The sequence below is a fragment of the Odocoileus virginianus genome, chromosome 24 (assembly GCF_023699985.2).
Source record: "Odocoileus virginianus isolate 20LAN1187 ecotype Illinois chromosome 24, Ovbor_1.2, whole genome shotgun sequence".
Lineage (NCBI taxonomy): Eukaryota > Metazoa > Chordata > Mammalia > Artiodactyla > Cervidae > Odocoileus > Odocoileus virginianus.
In genome coordinates this window covers 16,190,055-16,214,732 of record NC_069697.1, presented here as the reverse complement: position 1 = coordinate 16,214,732, position 24,678 = coordinate 16,190,055, and the positions used below count along the sequence as shown (strand labels likewise).

General features: G+C 35.4%; 1 protein-coding gene across 4 annotated transcripts in view; it reads left to right on the top strand.

Annotated features, from left to right (window-relative positions):
* CEP290 (centrosomal protein 290) overlaps positions 1-24,678 on the top strand; it is an 89,782-nt gene that overhangs the window by 51,922 nt on the left and 13,182 nt on the right. For all 4 annotated transcript variants that reach the window (XM_070454302.1, XM_070454301.1, XM_070454304.1 and 1 more), the window contains 14 exons: positions 866-973; positions 1,684-1,818; positions 3,668-3,934; positions 4,479-4,586; positions 5,235-5,434; positions 7,956-8,169; positions 9,386-9,523; positions 11,047-11,268; positions 11,581-11,703; positions 12,331-12,476; positions 12,798-12,953; positions 18,656-18,779; positions 22,753-22,887; positions 24,342-24,428. In XM_070454302.1, the coding sequence (XP_070310403.1) occupies positions 866-973; positions 1,684-1,818; positions 3,668-3,934; positions 4,479-4,586; positions 5,235-5,434; positions 7,956-8,169; positions 9,386-9,523; positions 11,047-11,268; positions 11,581-11,703; positions 12,331-12,476; positions 12,798-12,953; positions 18,656-18,779; positions 22,753-22,887; positions 24,342-24,428 (2,163 nt within the window). The remainder of the gene's footprint in view (positions 1-865; positions 974-1,683; positions 1,819-3,667; positions 3,935-4,478; positions 4,587-5,234; positions 5,435-7,955; positions 8,170-9,385; positions 9,524-11,046; positions 11,269-11,580; positions 11,704-12,330; positions 12,477-12,797; positions 12,954-18,655; positions 18,780-22,752; positions 22,888-24,341; positions 24,429-24,678) is intronic.

Sequence of the window (24,678 nt, the reverse complement as noted above, 5' to 3'; positions counted from 1 at the left end):
AAAATATCCTCTTTCTTATTTTTTAAGCTATACGAAAAATACATTATTCATTTATTTAGTTTCATTAGTAGTCTTAAAAGTAAGAATTCATAAACAAGTTTATTTGGTAAGTTAGTTTTTATTTCACTACTGATTATTTGAATTCACCTTTACAAGTTTCTACTGGCAGTCACTGATGGAATAGGAGAAGGCAGCTTGGTATAGAATAAAGCACCAAAGCTTTGGAGGCAGATGAAATTCACTAAGCAGATGCTGACTTGCCTTAGAAATTTTGTTGTTCCTTCTGCTTAAATTGTTCTTACCTAAGATACCAGTATTATTTGTGCTTTCACTGCCTTCTGATCTTACCTCTCATGTCTTACCTTCATCAATGAGGCCTTCACTAGATACCCAACATACAATAGTGAATTTTGTCATCAAGTTTCCTTAAATAGGGAGTACCTAGTTTCATTTTACTCCATAGCACTCATCGCCCTCTGACATATGACATGCTTATTTGTTTACTATCTCCCCCTCAGCAGTATACAAATCCTGTGGTGAAGGGGACTTGGTTTTGTTTACTGCTGTGTTCTCATTGTCTCGAATAGTACTTGCCACATAGAATATGTCATTAAACATGTTTTGGATGAATGAATGGATGGGTACATGGATGGGTTGAAATCCTGACTCCACGCCTGCCTGTCTTTGTGATCTTAGGCAAATTACTTAATCTCTGAATTTTCTTCCTTTTTCCTTAATATGAAAATAATAGCAGTGACCTCAAATGGTTATTGTGAGGATTAAAGGAGAAAAATGTATGTAAAAATTCTTCTAATAGGCCTGTGAGTGTCTCTGTGTGTGTATGACCCAACTGTCCTTTTTTTAGTTTCATGAAGAAAGACAGATGGCTTGGGATCAGAGAGAAGTTGAACTGGAACGTCAACTAGATGTTTTTGACCGTCAGCAAAATGAAATACTGAGTGAAGCACAAAAGGTATAAATGATTACTCCTGTTTGCTACTCTATAGCAGGACCTATAGTGTTAACCAATAGAAGTATTTTCTAAGGTTGGATGGAATTTTATTTTATTTATTTTTTCTTTTTTTTTTAATTGGAGGATAATTGCTTTACAGTATTGCATTAGTTTCTGGTGTACAATATTGTGAATCAGCTGTATGTATACATATATCCCCTCCCTCTCAAGCCTCCCTCCCAGTCGCCGCATCCCGCCTCTAGGTTGTCACAGAGTACTGAGTTGAGCTCCCCGTGTCATACACTGGTTTACCAGTATCTCTCGATTTTACATGTGATAGTGTATATACCCTTTCAATTCATCCCACCCTCTCCTTCCCCTGCTGTGTCCACTGGTTCATTCTCTACATCTGTGTCTCTATTCCTGACCTGCAAATAGGTTCATGGGTACCATTTTTCTAGATTCCATGTATATGTGTTAATATACAATGTTTGTTTTTCTCTTTTTGACTTACTTCACTCTGTATGACAGACGTAGGGTCATCCACATCATTACAAATGACCCAGTTTTGTTCCTTTTTATGGCTGAGTTGGAATTTTAATTGATGATATCTTTTTATGTGTCAGCTATAAGTGGAGTTTAACCATGTCTTGTCATATAGTTGTAAAAATTGATATTGTTATTTCCAATGTTGCAACTGCTTTAAAAAAAAAAATTCTATTTCTCAATAGTTTGAAGAGGCTACAGGATCAGTGCCAGACCCTAGTTTGCCCATTCCGAATCAACTTGAGATTGCTCTAAGAAAAATTAAGGAAAATATCAGAATAATCATAGAAACCCAAGCAACTTGCAGATCACTGGAAGAGGTAATTAGAAGAATTTGCATATTTTTTTGTTGTTCAGCAGGCAAGTCTGAATCTTTGTGACCCCATGGACTGTAGCATGCCAGGCTTCCTGGCCCCTCACCATCTCCTAGAGTTTGCTCAAGTTCATGTCCATTTCATTGGTGATGCCATCCAACCATCTCATCCTCTCTTGCCCTCTTCCTCTTATATTTTGATAAGTGTATTATTGGATATACTTCTGGAATTTTGTAAGTAATATTTTTAAATGAGGGTGAAGCATAAAATGATGAATCTGTTGCTTATTCCACTCTCTACTTTTCTTTAGTCTGTCTTTTGCCAATAAAGAACAGTAGATATGGCTAATTTGAAATCACTCTTCTTTTAGTCATTACTTGTCACTTTTGGGCACACTCATCAGTTGCTAGCACAAAAGAACATTTGACTGCAGCTTTGTGAGCAATGTGTTTCCTTACCCTCAATGATCAAGAATTGTTTTCATCCTTGTTGATTTTTATATTTTATTTTGAAGCGTATGTTCTAAACTCTGGATCAATTTCCAGTTTATTCCTCTTTGTGGATGGTTAAAAGGCTTGAAGGTAAACTAGGAATTGTTTCTTAGTTTAATCTAGGTCTTAAATTTGGTTAATAGATGGTCAGATCTCTCTTCTTTATTATACAGAAAATAGTATAAACTGAATATATTTAGATGTCAACTAAAATGAAAATCTTATTACTGTAAATACATTTAAAACAATTGTTTAAATTGTGCATTTTTAAATCAAAGAAACTTAAATTGTCTTCTATATTGTAAATTTCTCATTTATGTGTATTGCCACTGAGTTATTTGGTTTTTGAGTATTTGCTTAATTCTGTTGAGAAATAAATACTATTTTCTGTTTTGTTTTGAGAAGCTGCACATTTTATAATGGAAATCCATTGACTCAGACCACCAAAATTCCAACTTTTGTACTTTGTTGACGTCTATGGGTTTCTTTTCTGGTGCTCTAATGAGTCAATGAATCAAAATAAATGATTTATTACATTTTCTTTATAGATCTGTCACCACCACACATTCCTATTTCTAAAACTATAAGATCTAAATAAAGTAACTAAATTTCATCTTCATCGTAACAATGAAGTTGCTAACCTATATAATAATCTTATAAATAAAATATGCATGTAGATAACTGCTGTCACATAGAAATGCAGTTTAACCTTATTAAGACTCTTGAGAATCCCTTGGACTGCAAGAAGATCCAACCAGTCCACCCTAAAGGATATCAGTCCTGAATGTTCATTGGAAGGACTGATGTTGAAGCTGAAACTCCAATACTTTGGCCACCTGATGCGAAGAGCTGACTCATTTGAAAAGATCATGATGCTGGGAAAGATTGAGGGCAGGAGGAGAAGGTGATGACAGAGGATGAGATGGGTGGATGGCATCACCGACTTGACGGACATGAGTTTGAGTAAACTCCGAGTGTTGGTGACGGACAGGGAGGCCTGGTGTGCTGCATTCCATGGGGTCTCAAAGAGTCGGACACAACTGAGCACCTGAACTGAACTGAAAGTAGCATTTGGCTATAGTGGGCTTCCCTTGTAGCTCAGTTGGTAAAGAATCTGCCTGCAATGCAGGAGACCTGGGTTCGATTCCTGCATTGGGAAGATCCCCTGGAGAAGGAAATGGCGACCCACTCCAGTATTCTTGCCCAGAGAATCTCATGGACAGAGGAGCCTGGCAGGCTACAGTCCATGGGGTAGCAAGAATTGGACACAACTTAGTGACTAAACCACCACCACCAGTCTGACTAAAACTCAGATGAAGCATTTAAAAAAAAAATTACATTTTTTTAATGATTTATCATTACAGAAACTAAGAGAAAAAGAATCTGCTTTACGGTTAGCAGAGGAGAATATTCTGTCAAGAGACAAAGTAATCAATGAACTGAGGCTTCGATTGCCTGCCACTGCAGAACAAGAAAAGCTTATAGCTGAGTTCTGCAGAAAAGAGGTGGAACCAAAATCTCATCACACATTGAAACTTGCTCATCAGACCATTGCGAACATGCAAGCAAGGTTAAATCAAAAGGAAGAAGTGTTGAAGAAGTATCAGCATCTGCTAGAAAAAGCCAGAGAGGTATTTTACTATGTTATGCTGTCTTATTTCTTAGGGTGTTTTTTAGACAAATGAAGTGGTGTTTCATTTCTTGTTTTCAAATGATTCTATTCAGGTATTGTTACTTTGACGTGATTGGATTACAGATCTGTCAGTAAAACTGGCAGTTTGTGTTATTGACTGAGTAAACCAGTAATGGCGTTCATGGTGAAACTGTGATTTCAAGTTAATAGGTAAAGATTGAGGCAGTAATTTAGAAAGAAATCCATCACACTGGTATCAGTGGAAATCAAATTTACTGGAACTTTAAGGGGTAAAATCTATAATGTAAAAATTTGCTAGGACAAGTTAAAAGATAATATATATTATTCTAATATTAAGAATAAATTATACTCTAAGGCTAGGCTTGTCAAGTTGAACATGTGCTAGGGAAATGTATGCACATTGTTGTTCCTTCCCTCTCATAAGGATTTTAGTATATTAAAGATAAAGTATTTAAGACTTTTAGAATGTAAATTTCTATGAATCACAATGTAAGCTATGGTTTTAATTTGTTATAAAACAGGAGCAAAGAGAAATTGTTAAGAAACATGAAGAAGAACTTCATATTCTTCATCGTAAATTAGAACTTCAGGCTGATAGTTCACTCAGTAAATTCAAAGAAACAGCTTGGGTAAGATTATAGTTTGGGTAAGAGTCTAGAAACTTTGTTCTATTCTTTATTGATTTTTCAGACCATACAGTTGAAAATTTAGTTCTGTTTTGGGGGAGAGGGAATTGGAAGCCATCCTACTTTTTCTTTTTTTTTTGCCAGAATAATCTGAGAACACAGCTCTGATCATTTTTTCCCTAGAGCTACATTTGTTATAGCTTACTGCTGCCTAGAAAATCATGTTTCTATTTCTTCCTCTGACCTCTGTCTTTCTTTTCAAATCTGCACATTATTAGTTAGTTTACCAGTATCTGACTGCTTTCTGTGTTCTAAATTCAGTTTATTCTTGCCTCTTGATCATTGTATTCTGTATGTGCAAAATGACTTGTCTTTCTTCTCCTAACATACAAACCTTAGCTTCCTCAAACTTGAACTCATTAATTCAATCAACATTTATTTATTGATCCTTCCCTACATGTAGGTACTTTGCCAGATGCTGGGAATACAAAGAATAAGATCTCTATTTCCTGTCTTCTCTAAGCCTTCATTGCCTTCATTGCCTTTTAGATTTGATATTGTTTTGATCATTTAAGGAACCAAGTTAAAATTATGAGATAAGTATGGCATTGCATTGTACCTGCTCATGGCTAATATAATGATATTTCATAGGATTTGATAAAACAATCTCCCACTCCAGTTCCTACCAACAAGCATTTTATTCGTTTGGCTGAGATGGAACAGACAGTAGCAGAACAAGATGACTCTCTCTCCTCACTTGTGATCAAACTAAAACAAGTATCTCAAGATTTAGAGAGACAAAAAGAAATCACTGAATTAAAAATCAAAGAGTTTGAGAATGTGAAATTACGGTAAGTCTTAGAAATATATTGTAAATATAGGAAAATGGGAATAATGATATAATAGATATAAGTGTAAGCATTTGTTATATCATGCACTGGTCTAAAAATATTGACTATATTATCTCATTTTATCCTCAGTGCTACTGATGATATGGGAAAGTCATTCCATTTTGCAGATAGGAAGCTAAGCTACAGAAAGCCTCAGTAACATGCCTAGGTGAAGATGGGAAAGCCATGATTTGAATCTAGTCAGTCTGACTGAAAAGATTCTTTTGTAGAATCTCATTTTTAACCTTTGAAATTTCCTTTTTATTATCCATAAAGGAAAATGACAATACTTACTCTGGCTCTTTCAAGGTGGTTATATGAAGGCCAAATGATGCTATATATGGAAGTAGTTTGAAAATTATAAAGTGACATAAGTACAAAACTTTTATTTATATACCTGTAACAGTTTGTGGCATACATTTAAGGCTCAAATATTTGTTGAATGAAATATTAATCTTTTTTATTAACTACATCAAAAGTAGAGGGCTCACAGCATTCTCTATATTAGAAATTCTAAACATTGTCCAGTCATTTATCAGAATATGTATTTTAAAACTAAAATAGGTATAGGAGTTCCCTGGTGATCGAGTGGTTAAGAATCCAGCTGCCAGTGCAGGGGACCAGGATTCAATCCCTGGTTCGGGAATATTGCACATGCAGCAAGGCCACAATGCGCATGCACCACGACTGCTGAGCCCGTGCACTGGAGCCTGCTAGCCTCAGCTGTTGAGCCCAAGTGCTGCAACTACTGATCCCTGCGTGCTCTTGAGCCTGTGCTCCACCGCACCTCGATGAGATGCCCACACTGCAGCTAGAGAGCAGCCCGCCTACTCTCCGAAAGCCTGTGTGCAGCAAGGACCCAGCACAGCCAGAAATAAAGAAATAAAGGAAAATAAGACAGGTGTATGTTTAGGTGTTTTGTAATCACTGTAGAACTATCTCTGGTACTCAGTTTCTTATCTGAAAATAAAAATGAGAAAGTAAACTACTTGACTTACAATTCTATTCCATCTCTGAGGTCCTTATTAGAACCTTTGATTTTTTATTCATTTATCCAAGATGCTTCTGACAAAGTTAACACTATTTTTGCTTTATTAAGAAGCTGCCACTTTAAATAAACTATTCTCTAAGAGAAAAGAGAATTAAAGTAGCATGTGGTATATTTTCAATTTGTATTTCCTCTTTCTGTTAAACTTTATACATGAGGTGCTATTTTTGATATATAAAGGTTCTGTCATATTTTAGAGCATAACAGTCCTTTCATTTCTGAATCTGATTCTTGGATGTTGAAAATAATCAACTTTTGATATTACCTTGTATATTTAATATTTCGCCACCTGAAACAGTTGAAGTTGTTGTTTTGTACCTTTGTCATTTTAGCCTAAAGTTAATACTTTTATTCTCTGTGTGCACAATGGTATGCATGCATATTTTAATGCTTCTTAGGAAATTATAGTTCTGTGTGATTTCTTTAGTGAAACCTTATATTTTTACAGTTTGATGATTATTTAAAGTGACTTAAGTTTTTGCTGTAAGAAAGAAGTCTCAGATTGTTTAATACTGTACCTGTTGATAGTTTAACATACCTTTCTCTCATTGAAAAAGTTTAATAATTTGAGTCTCCATATTGATGGCCTTATTAATGTAGTATCTATATAAATACAGTGAACTGGATGTAATGATGTAATTCCATTCATAAGACTAATGTTGAATGAGCAGTAGGATTAATTGAATTAACTAAGTTTTTGTACATGCATGCGTGCATAATCACTTCAGTTGTAAAAAGTCTTTAGTTACTACTATAGTGTCTACTTCCATATAGTATATAGCTACAGAGTTTTAGATACAATGCTAGTGACTTTAAAACCATATACAAATTAAGAGTACACATGGATGGTTTCTGTGAAAGTTTATCTTTTGTCTTTGTAAATGTCACTATAGGGCAGTGGTTCTCAAGCAGAAGTGATTTTGCTCTCCTCTCCCCTCAGGGACATTTGATGTAGACATTTTTGATGAATGACTGGAAGGTACTACTGGCATCTCATGAGTAGAAGCAAGGAATACTGCTAAATGTTTTAAAATGCATAGACAGTAACCCCCACCCCCAATGAAGAATTATCCAGCAAAAATGTCAACAGTGCCATGGTTGAGAAACCCTTATATAAAGGAAGCAGTTGCATCTTGCAGGAACCATAATATTTAAAGTGTTATTTTGTTCATTCTCTATATTATTTCATCTAGAGCCACAAATTACTGATGCAATTGTTTCAAAAACTAGGCAGAAACTGAAAGAAAGTCTATTTTATGTTAAGTTAAATAGTAGTTAAATGGAGTAATGAATTGTTCATCTTTCAGGATTTGGATCAAGACTTAGATTTTTAAGGATACTGAGGACCAAACATTTGTTCTTTAAAGTTTGTATCAATCAAACTGTTAATTGCAGCAACCACTCTACTAAATACATATGTTTGCTGTATATTAGGCTCCAAGAAAATCATGCAGATGAAGTGAAAAAAATAAAAACAGAAGTAGAGAATTTGAGGTGTCTTCTGGTGCAATCACAAAAGGAGTCACAAAGTTTAAAATCTGAACTTCAGACTCAAAAAGAAGCAAATTCAAGAGCTCCAACAACTACAATGAGAAATCTAGTAGAAAGGCTAAAGAGCCAATTAGCCTTGAAGGAGAAACAACAAAAAGTAAGTAACAATAGAAAGTTACCAAGATTTCAGAAAAACTTGTGGTAGATGCTTTTAGTGAAGATTTGTAAAAGATGATAGCATGCATTTCTGTCTTGTAATAAAAAGTATAAGCATTATCTTAAGCTTTAAGCAAGGTTGGGTCTTTCAAGACAATTCTTTTAGAAAGCCCTATAAATTGGTGGTGTTTTTAAGTTCAAATATAGTCCAACTTGGGCTTTCCTGGTGGCTCAGACAGTAAAGAATCTGTCTTCAGTGCGGGAGACCTGGGTTCGATCCCTGGATTGGGAAGATCCCCGAAGAAGGAAATGGCTACTCACTCCGTGGAGAATTCCATGGGCAGAGGAGCCTGGTGGCTGCAGCCCATAGGGTCACAAAGAGTCGGACAGGACTGAGCGACTAACACATCTACACACCGTCCAACTTATCTTTCTGTGTTATCAGTCTGATTTGTGGGCTAGCTATTGGAAATAAAGAGACATCTTCTTGAAAATATTTTCTCTCCTTTTCTGTTAGGATGCTCTGTTACTGAGGCCTTTTTTTTTTTTCTTTTTCTTTTTTTTTTTTACTGAGGCCATTTTGAACAATTTAGATAATTGAAAAATTTTAAACAATTCTGGGGATTAAGAAGGAGATAGGATAAAAGGAGGAATGATTAAAGAAGGAGACCTCAGAGATAGTGCTGTAAAAGGAGTTGGTCAGTGAATTAACAGATTGGTTTGTTTTCCATTTATCTCAGATTTTGTATATAATTAACTGTTTTAGAAGGTGCTACTGTTTTTCTGTGCTAGCTCATGAAATTTATTGACAAATTTTAAGTCTTTTCTAATCTTAGTAGCAGCAGCAGCCATCTTGTAACTTTGTCTTCTTAAATCCAATTAATTTCACATGGAAGCATATACTAAGTGAGTAATTTAAATAAATATTTCAGCATAGAATTTTGAGAATAAAACATGCCTGGGTTGTATAATGCAGGTTGTTTGATTTAATGCTAGATTTTCACAATTATCATTATCAAGATTTTGAATTCTCACACTCAAATTGGGAAGAATTGAGTTCACTTACTTTGAAACAGTTGGGTTGTTTGTGAACACTGATTAAACTCATGATATTATAAGAGGATAGTTTAAAGTAATGAATCTTATGTATATTTTATATTACATGTTTCTCATATAAAGTGTCATTTTTTAAAAATTATGTGTTTTGGAACTTTTAGGCGCTTAGTCGGGCACTGTTGGAACTTCGGGCAGACATGACAGCAGCAGCTGAAGAACGTATTATCTCTGTGACTTCTCAGAAAGAGGCAAATCTCAATGTCCAACAGATTGTGGATCGACAAACTAAAGAGCTAAAGGTGAACATCAACATGTGCATTCATGTAACAGAATTCCCACTAATTCCTGCTGGAAGAAAATTCACTTAGATATATGATAATTTTGGTAATGAATAGGAATTTATTCTAATAAATAATTGGATAGATGTACAAATACTCAACAGTTTTGAACACTAAACATCTTTACATATTCACTGAATATTGTCTTGAAGGTTAGTAAAGGGTAGTCCTTTATAAGATAGTCCTCTTAACAGAATTAAATTTAAGAAACATTTTTCTTAGGCCTTTTTAATTCTGTATTGATGAGTGAGATTAGTTTTTGCTGAGTTCATAATATGACTTAGTTGGCTTTCCTTTTTTAGCCCCTGAAATAGCTTATGGAAATCATGTAGTCCACATTTAATCTATAGGGTTGACTAACATTAAAGCCTTTTCTTTTTAAAATTATTTCTTAATTTTTGACAGTGCATTATTTTCTTACCCAGTTATTAGGTTTGTTACTGTATGAAATTTTTTTTTCTAAAATGTGTACATTTAATTGTGATTTTTTAATTTCTTCACATAAAGTTTCATATAGTTTGAATAAAATGAAAAATCTAGTTTTTATATGTTTTATTTTGTTTGTAATTTTTATTTACTTTTGGTTAATTTATATATACCCTTTATCACCATTAAACCATGTAAGGACTGGATTTTACTCAGATTTTTAAAATCTCCTATTGGACCTGTTGAGATTATTAACATAGTTGACAGTTAAAATCCAGTAAGTCATAAATAGGTATAACCCTGTGATGATCAGTGCCTTTCTCTTTGTCTGCTGAAATTTTCAAAAATTCTCTTTGTCTGAAATTTCTGCTCTGAATTCCTCAAATACTTCCAGTCATTTTTCTTGAAACCATTTTTGACTTTTCCAAGGGAGTTTGTATTTTGTGTAACTGTTAATAATACTACTAATTTCCTATTAGGGCTATTGATAATCCCTTTGGGCCTGTAATAACGTATTCAACAAAACATATATTAAGGACCAATATTCCCATCAATGTTGCTATCTAGGACAGCTTGGAATTCCTTTCTAGTGGCTTATGTATACCATCTAGTACTGTGAGCTGCCCTTTTATGTCTTGTCTTTACAAAATACATTACAAACTACTAAAAGACTTTTGTTTTATGCTGTTCTTAGGCTTCACAGTGTTTTTTTAAAAAGCTTTATACAGTGATATTTACTTGTTTTTCTAATAAATTCCGCCAAAATGAAACATTTGCTTAGTTGATGAAATTTTGGCTCTAGGTGTTTGCTGAAGATGAATTGCTTTAGACTGGTTTTTCATGTTTTGTTTTTTCCCTGAAAGTAGACTTAGTTCATTTGAAATGCAGATAGAAGAATTTATGTAGTTTGTGGTGGGTTTTTTTGCATGTGTGTACTTAAAAATTTAGATTGAAACTTTCTTATTAGTAAGTATTAGTGGTGTACTTTATTATTATTGCTTTTATCATTGATATTTGCTGAAGAGTTATGATTTATACCTTTCTTTGTCTTGTATTAGTCACAAGTTGAAGATTTAAGTGAAAATATTTTAAAACTTAAAGAAGCTCTTAAAACAAGTAAAAACAGAGAAAACTCACTAACTGATAATTTGAATGACTTAACCAATGAACTGCAAAATAAACAAAAAGCCTATAGTAAAATGCTTAGAGAGAAAGATGGAGTTGATCAAGAGAATAATGAACTAAAGAGGCAAATTAAAAGATTAACCAGTGGATTACAGGTAATCTTACATTTAATTGTGATATGTTTTGATTTACAATATACAGGTAGTAGTTTATTTCCACTTTTTCATTTTATCTATAATATTTGCTAAAACTAGCTTTCAGATCTCTTTGATTACTGTAGCTGCTAATTCCTTCAGTAACCTCTATTATATTTGTAGTTTTAAAGTAGATATCTTTTTAAAATATAGAAGTAGTTACCATGTTATGCTTAAATATCAACAGTGTCATTTAGAAAGCATGGTAAGTTATAGTCTCAAAGTTTCTACAGTTGGAATATTTATCATGTAAAACTACATCTTGTTTTTTAGGGCAAACCTCTGATGGATAACAAACAAAGTTTAATTGAAGAACTCCAAAAGAAAATTAAAAAGCTAGAAAGTCAACTGGAAAGAAAGGTGGATGAAGCAGAAATGAAACCTATGAAAGAAAAGGTATGTGAAGAGATGTACTGATATGTTTAAGGTAGTGATAGTTAAATATGTAGTTAAAGACTAGATAGTTTGTTGATCTGTGGACCTGATACATATACCATAAGTGGTACTGGATAACATAGAGACATTCAAGACAAATGTCTTTTAGGAATTTACTAGTCTACTTGAAGAGACACCAGTAACTCTTAGTCAGAAATTACTCTTTTTCCTGACATTACAGTATCCAAAATCGTTTTATATGTATTCAGCTGTATTTATCACTTTTCCCAGTGTAATTGTTTATATAGATTAGTTTGTACAGACCTTTAGGAAGGAAATCTGTGCATTTATATCCTTCCTTCTTGACCCAGATGTGTCCTATTTAATCCTTCAGTGGATTGGATTATTATTATTTCAGAGTAAATGGAGGGACTTGGATATATTCAGCGTTTGCAGTAATAATCAATAACCAAACCACTCACAAATTGATTCTGGAGTGTGAAAAATAGCTTGAAATTTTCTTACAAGTTAACTAGTAAACTATTTTGTAGTAAAAAAATAACTGATAGAAATAATCCAAAGAAGGATTCAAATTGGCCAAAATCCATATAATTAAACTTGTTGTATATAATTTGTTATTACTTACAGAGTGCCAGAGAAGAAGTAATTAGGTGGGAAGAAGGTAAAAAATGGCAAACCAAAATAGAGGGAATTCGAAACAAGTTAAAAGAGAAAGAAGGGGAAGTCTATATTCTAACAAAGCAGTTGACTACTTTGAAGGATCTTTTTGCCAAGTGAGTTTAATGTGAAACAATTTAATTGTGTACACTTTTTCATTTACCTGAAAGTTACATAGTTTTTGTGTACTTGCTAAAATGAGAAATTCTCTAGCATTATCATTTATTATCTATATTTCACTTTTTATTTTCTTTAAAATATGTGCTGAATATATTTTAACAATTTCTAAGTGGAATTTCTTTAAGTTAGCTCATAGCAAATAGAGAGTGATCTGGTTTTTGCATATATGTCTTATAATAAGGAGGCTGCAATTTAATAAATTGAATAAACCAAACAGTGAATGGTACGTTTTCATGATTCTGTATTAAATCCCTCAGAGCTGATAAAGAGAAACTTACCCTGCAAAGGAAACTGAAAACAACTGGCCTGACTGTTGATCAGGTTATGGCAGCGCGAGCATTGGAGTCAGAAAAAGAGTTAGAAGAATTGAAAAAGAGAAATCTTGACTTAGAAAACGACATATCATATATGAGGTAAGCTAATACACTGACATGCAGAAGCATATATTAAACCATACATATACCATAAAAGGTATTGGGTAACACAGGAAGTTCAAGACAAGTCCTTTAGGAATTTACTAGTCTACTTGAAGAGACTGCAGTAACTCTTAGTCAGAAATTACTAAGCATGGCCCTGCACGTCAGAACTAGACCCAGTTTCCCCCATAGTCAGTCTCTCGCATCAGGAAGCTTCCAGCAGCCCCTTATCCTTGTCCTTCAGAGGGCAGACAGAATGAAGACCATAGTCACAGAAAACTAATCACACCAATTACATGGACCACAAACTCGTCTAACTCAGTGAAACTATGAGTCATACCGTGTAGCGCCACCCAAGACAGACAGGTCATGGTGAAGAGCTCTGGCAAAACATGCTCCACTGGAGAAGGGAAGGGCAAACCATTTCAGTATTCTTGCCTTGAGAGCCCCATGAACAGTGTGAGAAGGCAAAACAATAGGACACTGAAAGATGAACTGCCCAGGTTGGTAGGTGCCCACATGCTACTGGAGAAGAATGGAGAAAAACTCCAGAAAGAATGAAGACAGAGTCAAAGCAAAAGCAACACCCAGCTGTGGATGCGACTGGTGATGGAAGTCTGATGCTGTAAGAAACAATACTGCATAGCAACCTGGAATGTTAGGTCCATGAATCAGGGTAAATTAGAAGTGGTCAAATAGGAGACAAAGGGTGAACATCGACATTTTAGGAATCAGGGAACTAAAATGGACTGGAATGGACAAATTTAACTCAGATGACCAATATATCTACTACTATGGGCAAGAATACCCTAGAAGAAATGGAGTAGCCATCATAGTCAACAAAAGAGTCCAAAATGCAGTACTTGGATGCAATCTCAAAAACAACAGAATGATCTCTTCGTTTCCAAGGCAAACCATTCAATATCACAGTAATCCAAGTGTGTGCCCTAACCAGTAAGGCTGAAGAAGTTGAAGTTGGCCGTTTCTATGAAAACCTACAAGACCTTCTAGAACTAATACCCAAAAAAGATGTCCTTTTCATCATAGGGAACTGGAATGCAAAATTAGGAAGTCAAGAGATACCTGGAGTGACAGGCAAGTTTGGCCTTGGAGTACAAAATGAAGCAGGACAAAGGCTAATAGAGTTTTGCCAAGAAAACGCACTGGTCATAGCAAACATCCTCTTCCAACAGCACTAGAGAAGAATTTACACATGGATATCACCAGATGGTCAGTACCAAAATCAGATTGATTATATAATTTGCAGCCAAATACGGAGAAGCTCTATACAGTTAGCAAAAACAAGACTGAGAGCAGACTGTGGCTCAGATCATGAACTCCTTATTGCCAAATTCAGACTTAAATTGAAGAAAGTAGGGAAAACCACTCAGGTATGACCTAAATCAAATCCCTTACGATTATACAGTGGAAGTGACAAATAGATGCAAGGGATTAGATCTGATAGAGTGCCTGAAGAACTATGGACATTCATGACATTGTACAGGAGGCAGTGATCAAGACCATCCCCAAGAAAAATGCAAAAAGGCAAAATGATTGTCTGAGAAGACCTTACAAATAGCTGAGAAGAGAAGTGAAAGGCAAAGGAGAAAAGGAAAGATATACTCATTTGAATGCAGAGTTCCAAAGAATAGCATGGAGAGATAAGAAAGCCTTCCTCAGTGATCGATGCAAAGAAATAGAGGAAAACAACAGAATGAGAAAGACTAGAGATCTTTTCAAGAAAATTAGAGATACCAAGGGAACATTTCATGTAAAGATGGACACAATAAAGGACAGAGATGGTATGAAACTAACAGAAGCAGATGATATTAAGATGAGGTGGCAAGAATACACAGAAGCACTATACGAAAAAGATCTTCATGACCCCAGATAACCATGATGGTGTGATCACTCACCTAGAGCCATACATCCTGGAATGTGAATTCAAGTGGACCTTAGGAAGAATCACTACGAACAAAGCTAGTGGAGGTGATGGAATTCCAGTTGAGGTATTTCAGATCCTAAAATATGAAGCTATTAAAGTGCTACACTCAGTATGCCAGCAAATTTGGAAAACTGAGCAGTGGCCACAGGACTGGAAAAGGTCAGTTTTCATTCCAATCCCAAAGAAAGACAATGCCAAAGAATGTTCAAACTCCCCCATAATTGCACTCCTCTCACATGCTAACAAAGTAATGTTCAAAATTCCCCAAGTGAACTTTCAGTAGCACGTAAACCATGAAATTCCAGATGTTCAAGCTGGATTTAGAAAAGGCAGAGGAACCAGAGATCAAATTGCCAACATCTGTTGAATCATTGATAAAGCCAAAGAGTTGCAGAAAAACATCTACTTCTGATTTATTAACTACTCCAAAGCCTTTGACTGTGTGGATCACAACAAACAGTGGAAAATTCTTAAAATGATAGGAATACCAGACCTCCTTACCTGCCTCCTGAGAAATCTGTTTGTTGGTCAAGAAGTCACAGCTAGATCTGGACATGGAACAACAGACTGGTTCCAAATATGGAAAGGAGTACGTCAAGGTTGATATTGTCACCCTGCTTATTTCACTTATATGCAGAGTATATCATGTGAAATGCCAGGCTGAATGAAGCACAAGCTGGAATCAAGATTGCCAGGAGAAATATCAATAACCTCAGATATGCAGATGACACCACCCTTATGGCAGAAAGAGAAGAAGAATTAAAGAGCCTCTTGATGAAAGTGAAAGAGGAGAGTGAAAAAGTTGACTTAAAACTCAACGTTCAGAAAACTAAGATCATGGCATCCGGTCCCATCACTTCATGGCAAATAGATGGGGAAACAATGGAAACAGGGAGAGGCTTTAGTTTTTTGGGCTCCAAAATCACTGCATGTGGTCACTGTAGCCATGAAATTAAAAAACGCTTGCTCCTTGGTAGAAAAGCTATGACCAACCTAGATAGCATATTAAAAAGAAGAGACATTACTTTGCCAACAAAGGTCCGTCTAGTCAAAGCTATTGTTTTTCCAGTAGTCATGTATGGATGTGAAAGTTGGACCAGTAAGAAAGCTGAGCGCCGAAGAATTGATGCTTTTGAACTGTGGTATTGGAGAAGACTCTTGAAAGTCCCTTGGACTGCAAGGAGATCCAACCAGTCCATCCTAAAGGAAATCAGTCCTGAATATTCACTGGAAGGACTGATGCTGAAGCTGAAACTCCAATACTTTGGCCACTTGATGTGAGGAGCTGACTCATTTGAAAAGACCCTGATGCTGGGAAAGATTGAGGGCAGGAGGAGAAGGGGATGACAGAGGATGAGATGGTTGGATGACGTCACCGACTTGATGGACGTGAGTTTGAGGAAGCTTCAGGAGTAGGTGATGGACAGGGAAGCCTGGTGTGCTGCAGTCCATGGGATCTCAGAGAGTCAGACACGACTGAGTGACTGAAATGAACTGGACTGATAATAAATGTGTGTTATCTTAAGCTTGAGTTCTGGTGATTCTTTTCCCATGTGAGTAGAGATTTTCCTGGTTCTTTTACATCACATGATATGGATTGTATTATTGAGCTCTGAACATTATATTCTGAGACTCTGGATCTGACTGAATTGTGGGGGAAATGCAGTGTTTTTGTTTTAGTGGGTCTGGATAGGCTCAGCCCCGTTTTCTAGCCTGCTTTCTGTGGGCTCTGGTTCCAGTACCGTTTTCAAAACTTTCACAGGGCTCGTTTGCTTTCTTATGCCTGAGCTCCTCCCTGCTGACAGTCTGGGATGTTGACTGTCTTCTGTTAGGTCAGTTCTCAGATTCTTTAATGTTCTGATTAGGACCAGATCCATACATGCATGCCCAGGGGTGAGCTCAGTACTTCATTAACTGCTTTGTAAGATTCCTTTCTAGAGCTCTTTTCCTTCTGTGTTCTCACTGATAGAATTGGTTTCCTTCAGGCTCCCTTTTTAGTTGTTACTGTTGCGTCACTAAGTCGTGTCCAGTTCTTTGCAACCCCGTAAACTGTAGCCCACCAGGATCCTCTTTCCATGGGATTTCCCAAGCAAGAACACTGGAATGGGTTGCCATTTCCTCCTCCAGGGCATCTTCCTGACCCAGGGACCGAACTTGTGTCTCTTGCTTCGCAGGCAGATTCTTTAATGCTGAGCCACCAGGGAAGCCCCCCATTTTGGTACTTTAAGGCCCATCTGAGGCTTCAGTTGCCCGGTTGTACTGTGCACTTCAGCTGTTGGGCTCTCTGCATCTAACCCAGCAGCAGGAGAAGAGAAAAGGGGACGTGTGGTGGTGGGGTCTCTACTTTGCCTTCCCCCTTTACTAATCACAGCTGTACCAATTGGAGAAGATTCCTCTCCCTGAACAATTTGGCTCCTATGAATTTCCTTTGCAGCCTTTGTCACCACTGCCTTGGGACTGCCTGAGGGTTGAGACAGAAGAGTAAGTAGGAGAGAAAAATAAGGAAGAATTTTTGCAGTGCCTAAGAATATTGAGTGTTCTTAAGTGCCCTTGCTCCTGCTGCAGCTGGAACTTGAAGCTTTGCTGATGCTCATCTTCATGTTTCAAGCTGTGTTGTATTGAGGCTAGGAAATACTAGGGGAAAGGAAGAGGTAAATTCACCACCTGTGTGCTGATATTTCAAATTCCGGAACTTTGTCCCAGTCTGCAAAATATTTACTTTTCAAAGTCCTCGTGAGCTACCTACATTCCATTCCCTTTCCTTCTAAATGATTGTTTCTTAAATTCTTCAGAATTTTCCTTGATGGTAAAGAACAAAGTGATTGAAAATTTTTTCTTCATTTTGACACCTGTTTATAGCTACTGTCTGGACCTAGCTTCCTTGTTTTTCTTCGTCTAAGCATATATTCAGAATAAAACCAAATCATTTTATTCTTCTTTGAAGTTTTCGGAAGGATCAAAATATTTTACTTTTGAAACCTTCTAATATTTTTAGATATTTAATAGCTTTTTTTCTAGTATGAATAGTATGACTCTATGTAAGCTGAAATAATTGATTAGTAAGCTGAAATAATTGATTAGACTTTATAAAAGATAACTTCAACTTGTCTTCTCTCTCAGTTCAAATGTGAATTTCTGAATTTTATGAATCACATCTAGCTATTAAAGGGAGAAAGGACATTCCAAGCAAACAGAACCCTAGCAGAGACATAGAGGCAGAAGTGATCTTGTGTGGGTAAGAGTGGATGTATTTGCCTTAGTAAGGGAAAACTCCTGGACAACTGTGTTGAACAGATGTGATTGTGCCAGATAGTGGAGGGCCTTGTACATCATGCAGATGAGTATAAACTGAAAAAATAATTATTATCTGGCACCACTAAGAACCTATTAAAATCCTTGAACTTTTTGAGAAGCTCATGAATGTTATGAAATTATTATGTAATGTTTTAAAAATAGTAGGTATTTTTTCAGTTATCTTACACAATCCCAAAATAGATGTATGTTCTTTACAAATGTTAATGCATTTCTTTAAATCAAAATACTCTTTTTAACTCTAAAGGAGGCCAGCCATGAAATCATCTGTAGAGGATCATTTTATAGGATAGTCATATCCCAATTTAATTTTTACACAGTTTTGAAGTTTTGTAGAATTTAAAATACAGTGTTAAAAATATATTTTTCTATATTTTAATATAATAAAACAGTATAGAGTTGGCAGTTTAAATAACAAAGAGTCTGTGATTATTGTTCATAGGACTCATCAAGCTCTTCCTCGAGATTCTGTTATAGAAGACTTACGTTTGCAAAATAAATACCTCCAAGAAAAACTTCATGCTTTAGAAAAGCAGTTTTCAAAGGATGCATACTCTCGGCCTTCAGTAAGTGCATATCTTTTCATTGTTTTAATTCTAAAGTTTAAAAATGAAATAACTTCTGCCTTTATCTGGCTAGAAATAGTAGATCCTTCTCATTAATATTAATATAATAAATCCAGCTTTTATTTTTACTTGGTAGAGATATATGTTAACTTCTTTAATTATTTTTACATAATATAAATTTGTGGTTCTTATGCTTTGCATAAAACTTCATTACAAATGATTTCTGTAGATTTTAAATGTAGTTATGAGTTCTGTTGTGACAAACACACATAGTTAAATAAATTAGGAAGATTATGTTATAACATTGTATCCATTTGTGTATGTGATACATTTCTAGTGTGTCTTTATAAAGTCTCATTAACTAGAATTATTTGTTGTATCTTATTTTAAAACATTTGTGTGTATATTTTTATTATTTTTTTCCTTTTCTTTTCCTGTTTCTTCTGTCTGCTTCAAGCAGAATCTGTTATGTGACACAACTACGCTTTCTCCTCTTGCTGCCAGTGTTAATAAATACAGGCATAATATTTTTCACAAAAAGAACACTCTACACAGGAACCAAAACAATCGCATAACAGTACTCAGAATTAAAAATAAGAAAGAAATAGATGTTAGTGCCAACTTACATCATCAGTTACCTAGACATAATCTACAGTATTACAGTAATGAAGAAAAACCCAAAGCAGAAGATATTGTAGATACTACTGAGTTAAATAAATCTGAATCAAGAACAAACAATACATCAAGTCCATTTAGGTCAACTGAAGGTACCTTGACCGATTTTAACACCAATTTTGAAAATGATCCAAATCCTAAAGTTCAGAAAATTAATGAAGACTGTTGTGAAAATGATGAGCAGGAAGATAAAAACAGAGAAGAGAAAGCTACGCAAGATGAGAAAGAAAAGGGACACATAACTGAAGAAGTGAGTCACAGCAAGCATGTGGATCCAGGAGAATCTTCTGGGGAGGACCAAGGCCGGGCCGCAGGGGTGGGGGCACGGGGTCAGCGTGCGGAGAAGGGCGCAGAGACACCCTCTGAAACCGGCGCGCCAGTCTAGCCAGGAAACGAAGCAGCCCGGGTTTGAGCACAGGCAGTCCTTTATTCCTCTGTTGGCTGAGTGTTCTTGTAGCAAGTAGCATATGCGTCTGGTACAGATGGAAACAAATTGTGTCAGATTTGTAAAAAGCATTAATTGTTAATAAACTTCTTAAACCCTAATGTTTGACTCGTTCCTTCTAAAACTTAGTGGTCGTGCATTTCTCTAATTCATTTTAGTATTCTGTTTTACTAGTGGTATTCACTTAAAAAGTATTAGATTAGATAACAGAATAACAAAAATAAGGCTCTTTTAGAAGTATTCGTTTTGCCTTAGAAATTCCTAATTCGGCATGTTGTAAAATCTCACTGCAAGTCAGATTTCACTACAAGGAATAATATTGAAAAAAATCTGTTATGATGCTGTGTAACATTCTAATATACATAGCAAGTTCCTTTGATGATCTTTTTGCCTTGTATTATAAGATACTTTTTTATATAATGAGAAAAGTGAGTTATATGTATTGCCTAGGTATAGTTCTCACAATACTCTGCAGAGAATTGGGAAGCTTGGAGAAACATCTCTAGTGATCAAGAAGATGCAGAACTAGGATTTATATGGAGGTCTAATTCTACAGTTAATGAACTTTCTACATATGCTCTACTTTTGGTCAATTTACATGGCAGTCCAGAGTAAGAAGTTCGTTCTGAGTTGAAATCAAATAGCATTCATTCATTTGTTCATTCCTTTCCACCTTGGATATTCTAGTCACTTAAGTCATCATTAAATTAGACATTTAAATTAAGAGAAAATGGGCAAAAATGACTTAATTCTTATTTCCGTTTTCAGGCACATAATGCTTCTTTTTTTTCACTTGATGATAAGTAATTGAGAATTTGAGACTTCCCCTGTATACCTTTTAATAAGATTCTCCTTCTACAGAACAATTTGTTAAGTCTCCCTGAAATTGATTATACAAGAATTTTTTTATTTTACTTTTATAGATGAGTTTTATTAGATTTGTTTTCCAAAAATTTGAACAATCTTAGCCCTTTTGTTTTCTGAGAACAGGAAGAAAAAAATGATCCACATTCACTTACTTGAATAACTGCATCTGTATTTTAGTGAGGAGAACTGTTGAAAAAATATCTTCATGTAAGATCAGATAGAATTAGTCTCTCCTGTGAGTGAAATTTAGTATATATCTATCAGAGGTACTGATTATCATTGATTAAATTGCTATTGTAGACTGACGAGATGAAGTAAGGGAGACAGAAGAGCTCAGGGATAGGAAACTACAGCTTGCCATGTCTGAAGAGACCTTAAAATCACCCTGCCTAGTGCCTTCACTTTCGAGATGCAGAAACAGAGGACCTGACAGGCGGTTGGTTTTGCTTAGTGTTAACCCTAGCAGTAGTGAAACCAGAATGTAGACTTGGATCATCTGACAAAGGAGGGACATATTGCTGTAGTTTACTGACACCATGAAGCATGTCTGTCTGCTTTTGCTTTCCACTGTTACATTCCTGTGCACACACATTCTCTCAGACAGAAATCAGGTGGATACATGCAGTGTTTCTGCCAGGCTTGTGTTATACGCTCTCAGCTCAGAATCATAGGTCAGCTCAGAATCTCTTTACTTTTCTACATCCTATTTTCTAATTTCTTTACTTTAACTCTGTTTTACCTAAGAAAACTTACTCCTTTTTTACTTTTTTTTTAACCAAAGAGTGAATGTGTCAGAATGTATTTAACCTACTGCTAATTCAAATGATGTTACAGAGCCAGGTATAATAAATGTATTTATAGAATATTATACCTTAATAATAATGTATAATATATCAGTCTATAATAATATGATGATCATAATAATGTCTCTGGAATTATTGACTTGATAGTTAATCAAGCCAAGAGAATAGAATGGGAGAGAAAAAACTAAAACTGTTCTGAGTTGCTTTCACAAAATTTTCTCATATAATGCTCTTTAACAGTCTTATAAGTGGTATCTTTACTACCTTGTAGTAAAAAGTAACCAAGCACATATTTCTCTTTCAAATGATGTACAGTTTAGAATGAGAAATAAGTATGAACATTGATAATAGCCCCCCAAGGTGGATTCATGCCAGAACAAATGCAAATAAAGTGTTCCTGGATTTCAGAGGAGGGAGTGATTATTTTAGCTCCAGGAATGAGGAATAACTTTCTAAAGGAGGAAGGAATTTAGGCACCTTTTGTAGGCTTGTGTATTCATCTGCTATGGCAACCATAACAAAACACCAAGGAGTTGATGCCTTAAGCAACAGAAATTTATTCTCACAGTTCTGCAAACCAGAAGCCCAGAATCAAGGTATTGGCAGAGTTGGTTTCTTCTCTATTTAGGCTTTGGGGAGAGGATCCCTTCAGGCCTTTCTCCTGGCTCATAGACGGCTAGCTTCCCCCGTCTCTATAGTTACTCTCTTCTGGTCTATGTGTCAAATTTCGCTTTTGTGTAAGTACAGCAGACATTGGATTAAGGCCCACCCTAGTGACCCTGTTTTATCTTAATTATGTCTAAAAAGGCCCTATCTCCAAATAAGTTCATTTGAGGCACTGGGAATTAGAACTTAAACAAACGAATTTGGGGGTTTGATAGGAGTTGGGGCAAAATGCAATCTATAACAGATAACAATGTTTTATTTTGGACTGAAAGAACCACAAATTATATGTGTGGACATCATTGAATCATACTGACTTTGTTTTCTGTACTAATTTCAACAGACTGATTACCTTTTGTGAGTTTGTTTGTTTATGGTTGTTTTCTCTAGAGCTCTTCAATTTTCTCATTCTTTTGAGGAACAGTGTTCCCTTTTAGCATAGTGTTTTCTTACCCAGCATGTCTTATACAGCTTTTATTTGCTACACCTTAAAAATACTCCTAACTTCATTTTCCTGAAGACTTCAGGAGTAGATTCAGATGATCATTATCAAAGAGAACAAGAGCTCCAGAGGGAAAACTTGAAGTTGTCATCTGAAAATATTGAACTCAAATTTCAGCTTGAACAAGCAAATAAAGATTTGCCAAGATTAAAGGTAAATTTAATATTCTTTATTACAGTTAGAAAATCTAATGCCTGAAAACTTTCTCCCTACTTGTTATGTTTACCATGTTAGCTTATGAAGAAGCCAGAAACTCATATTCATAAGATATGGTAGTGTTTACACTTTCTACATTCACTCATGTAACAGTTATTTGTTGAGGGCCTTCTTTGTATCAGGTCCTCTTCTATGTGCTGGGAAATAGCCATCAGAAAAATTCGTGCACTTGTAGAGCTTATATTCCAGCAGGAAGGCTCATAATAGGTAAGCAAGTCAGTATATTGTATGTCAGCTGATGTTAAATGCTAAGAAGAAAAAGCATGGTTTGTGTGTGTGTGTGTGTTGGATAGGGGTATGGTTGACCCTTGAACTACGAGGGTCCATTTATATGGGGATATTTTTCAATAGTAAATACTGCTGTTTTACCTGATCCATGGTTGGTTGAATCCACAAATGCAGAGAAATTGCAGATATAGAGGACCAACTATGTTATACCTCCACATTGTTTAGCAGTCAACTGTATATGGGATTGCTCTTTAAAATAGAGTAGTAAGGGGAGGCCTTATTAATAAATGATATTTTAGCAGAGAACGAGGGGACAGGTAAGGAAGTGGGTCATACAGATACTGGAAAAAAGATTCCAGACAACAGAACTGGCAAGTTTAAATGCTGTGTGTGTGGCAAGATGATAGTTGGTCTGTTTAATTAACAGTTACCACATTTCAAAATATTCAGATGAAAAAGTAATAAAATATTAGGGTAGCTCTTAAAATATAAAGTCTTTAAAAAATGTTTAGGATAATTGCCTCTTAGAAATTTTACTTTATTTTGATATTTATAATAAATTTATTTTTGGTTTTTGAAATTTTATCCTATTTATTGGAGTATTTTTCTCAACTGGCTGTTTCATTTCTGTTTTTTCACTTAGAATTTTAGCAACATGTTAATTCCACTGGTAATAATATAATTAACCTATGTCCTACTTCTTATTCTGGTTTTTACACTGTTAGAACGTGTCAGAAGAGCAATTGTTTATTTCTTTGTACCACGTGGATATGGTTCTACATATGTAATTTATGGGACAGTTAAAATTAGGAGTTCTGAACTCAAACTTACTATTGTATACTAAGGCAATGATGATGGACAGGGAGGCCTGGTGTGCTGCAGTCCATGAGGTCACAAAGAGTCGGATACGACTGAGCGAACTGAACTGAACTGAACGGCAATAATGTAGGAAATATATATTTAAATCCATATATAAAATCTCTTGTATTAGTACACTTTACTTCAACATATGTCACAGTTCAAAATTCTCTTATTGGTAGGAAGATCCATTTGTTTACTTAAGCTATACAGTTGAAGAGACTGGTAGTTCAGATGAATTGTTTGCCTTTCCTTATCAATGACTAAAACTGTGTTAAATTGTTACATGTTTCTTTAATATTCAGAATCAGGTAAGAGACTTGAAGGAAATGTGTGAATTTCTGAAGAAAGAAAAAGCAGAAGTAGAGCGGAAACTTGGCCACGTTAGAGGGGTGAGTATGTAAGAGTATGCCATGTGTGTGTTTTGGCTTCAGAAGGGATAAGGTGGAAGTGAAATAAAAGGTTGGATATAGCAGTACTGATATGCCTTTAGTAGTGCCTCTAGTTTAAGTCTTATTCTGCTGCATGTACAGTGTAAAACATTACTAAGGTTTCTCTTTGTTTCAAGTTAGTAAATTTCATCATCTGTCACATCTTACATGCTTTTTATTCCACTTGGACTCTATACCATCTCTTTTTCCT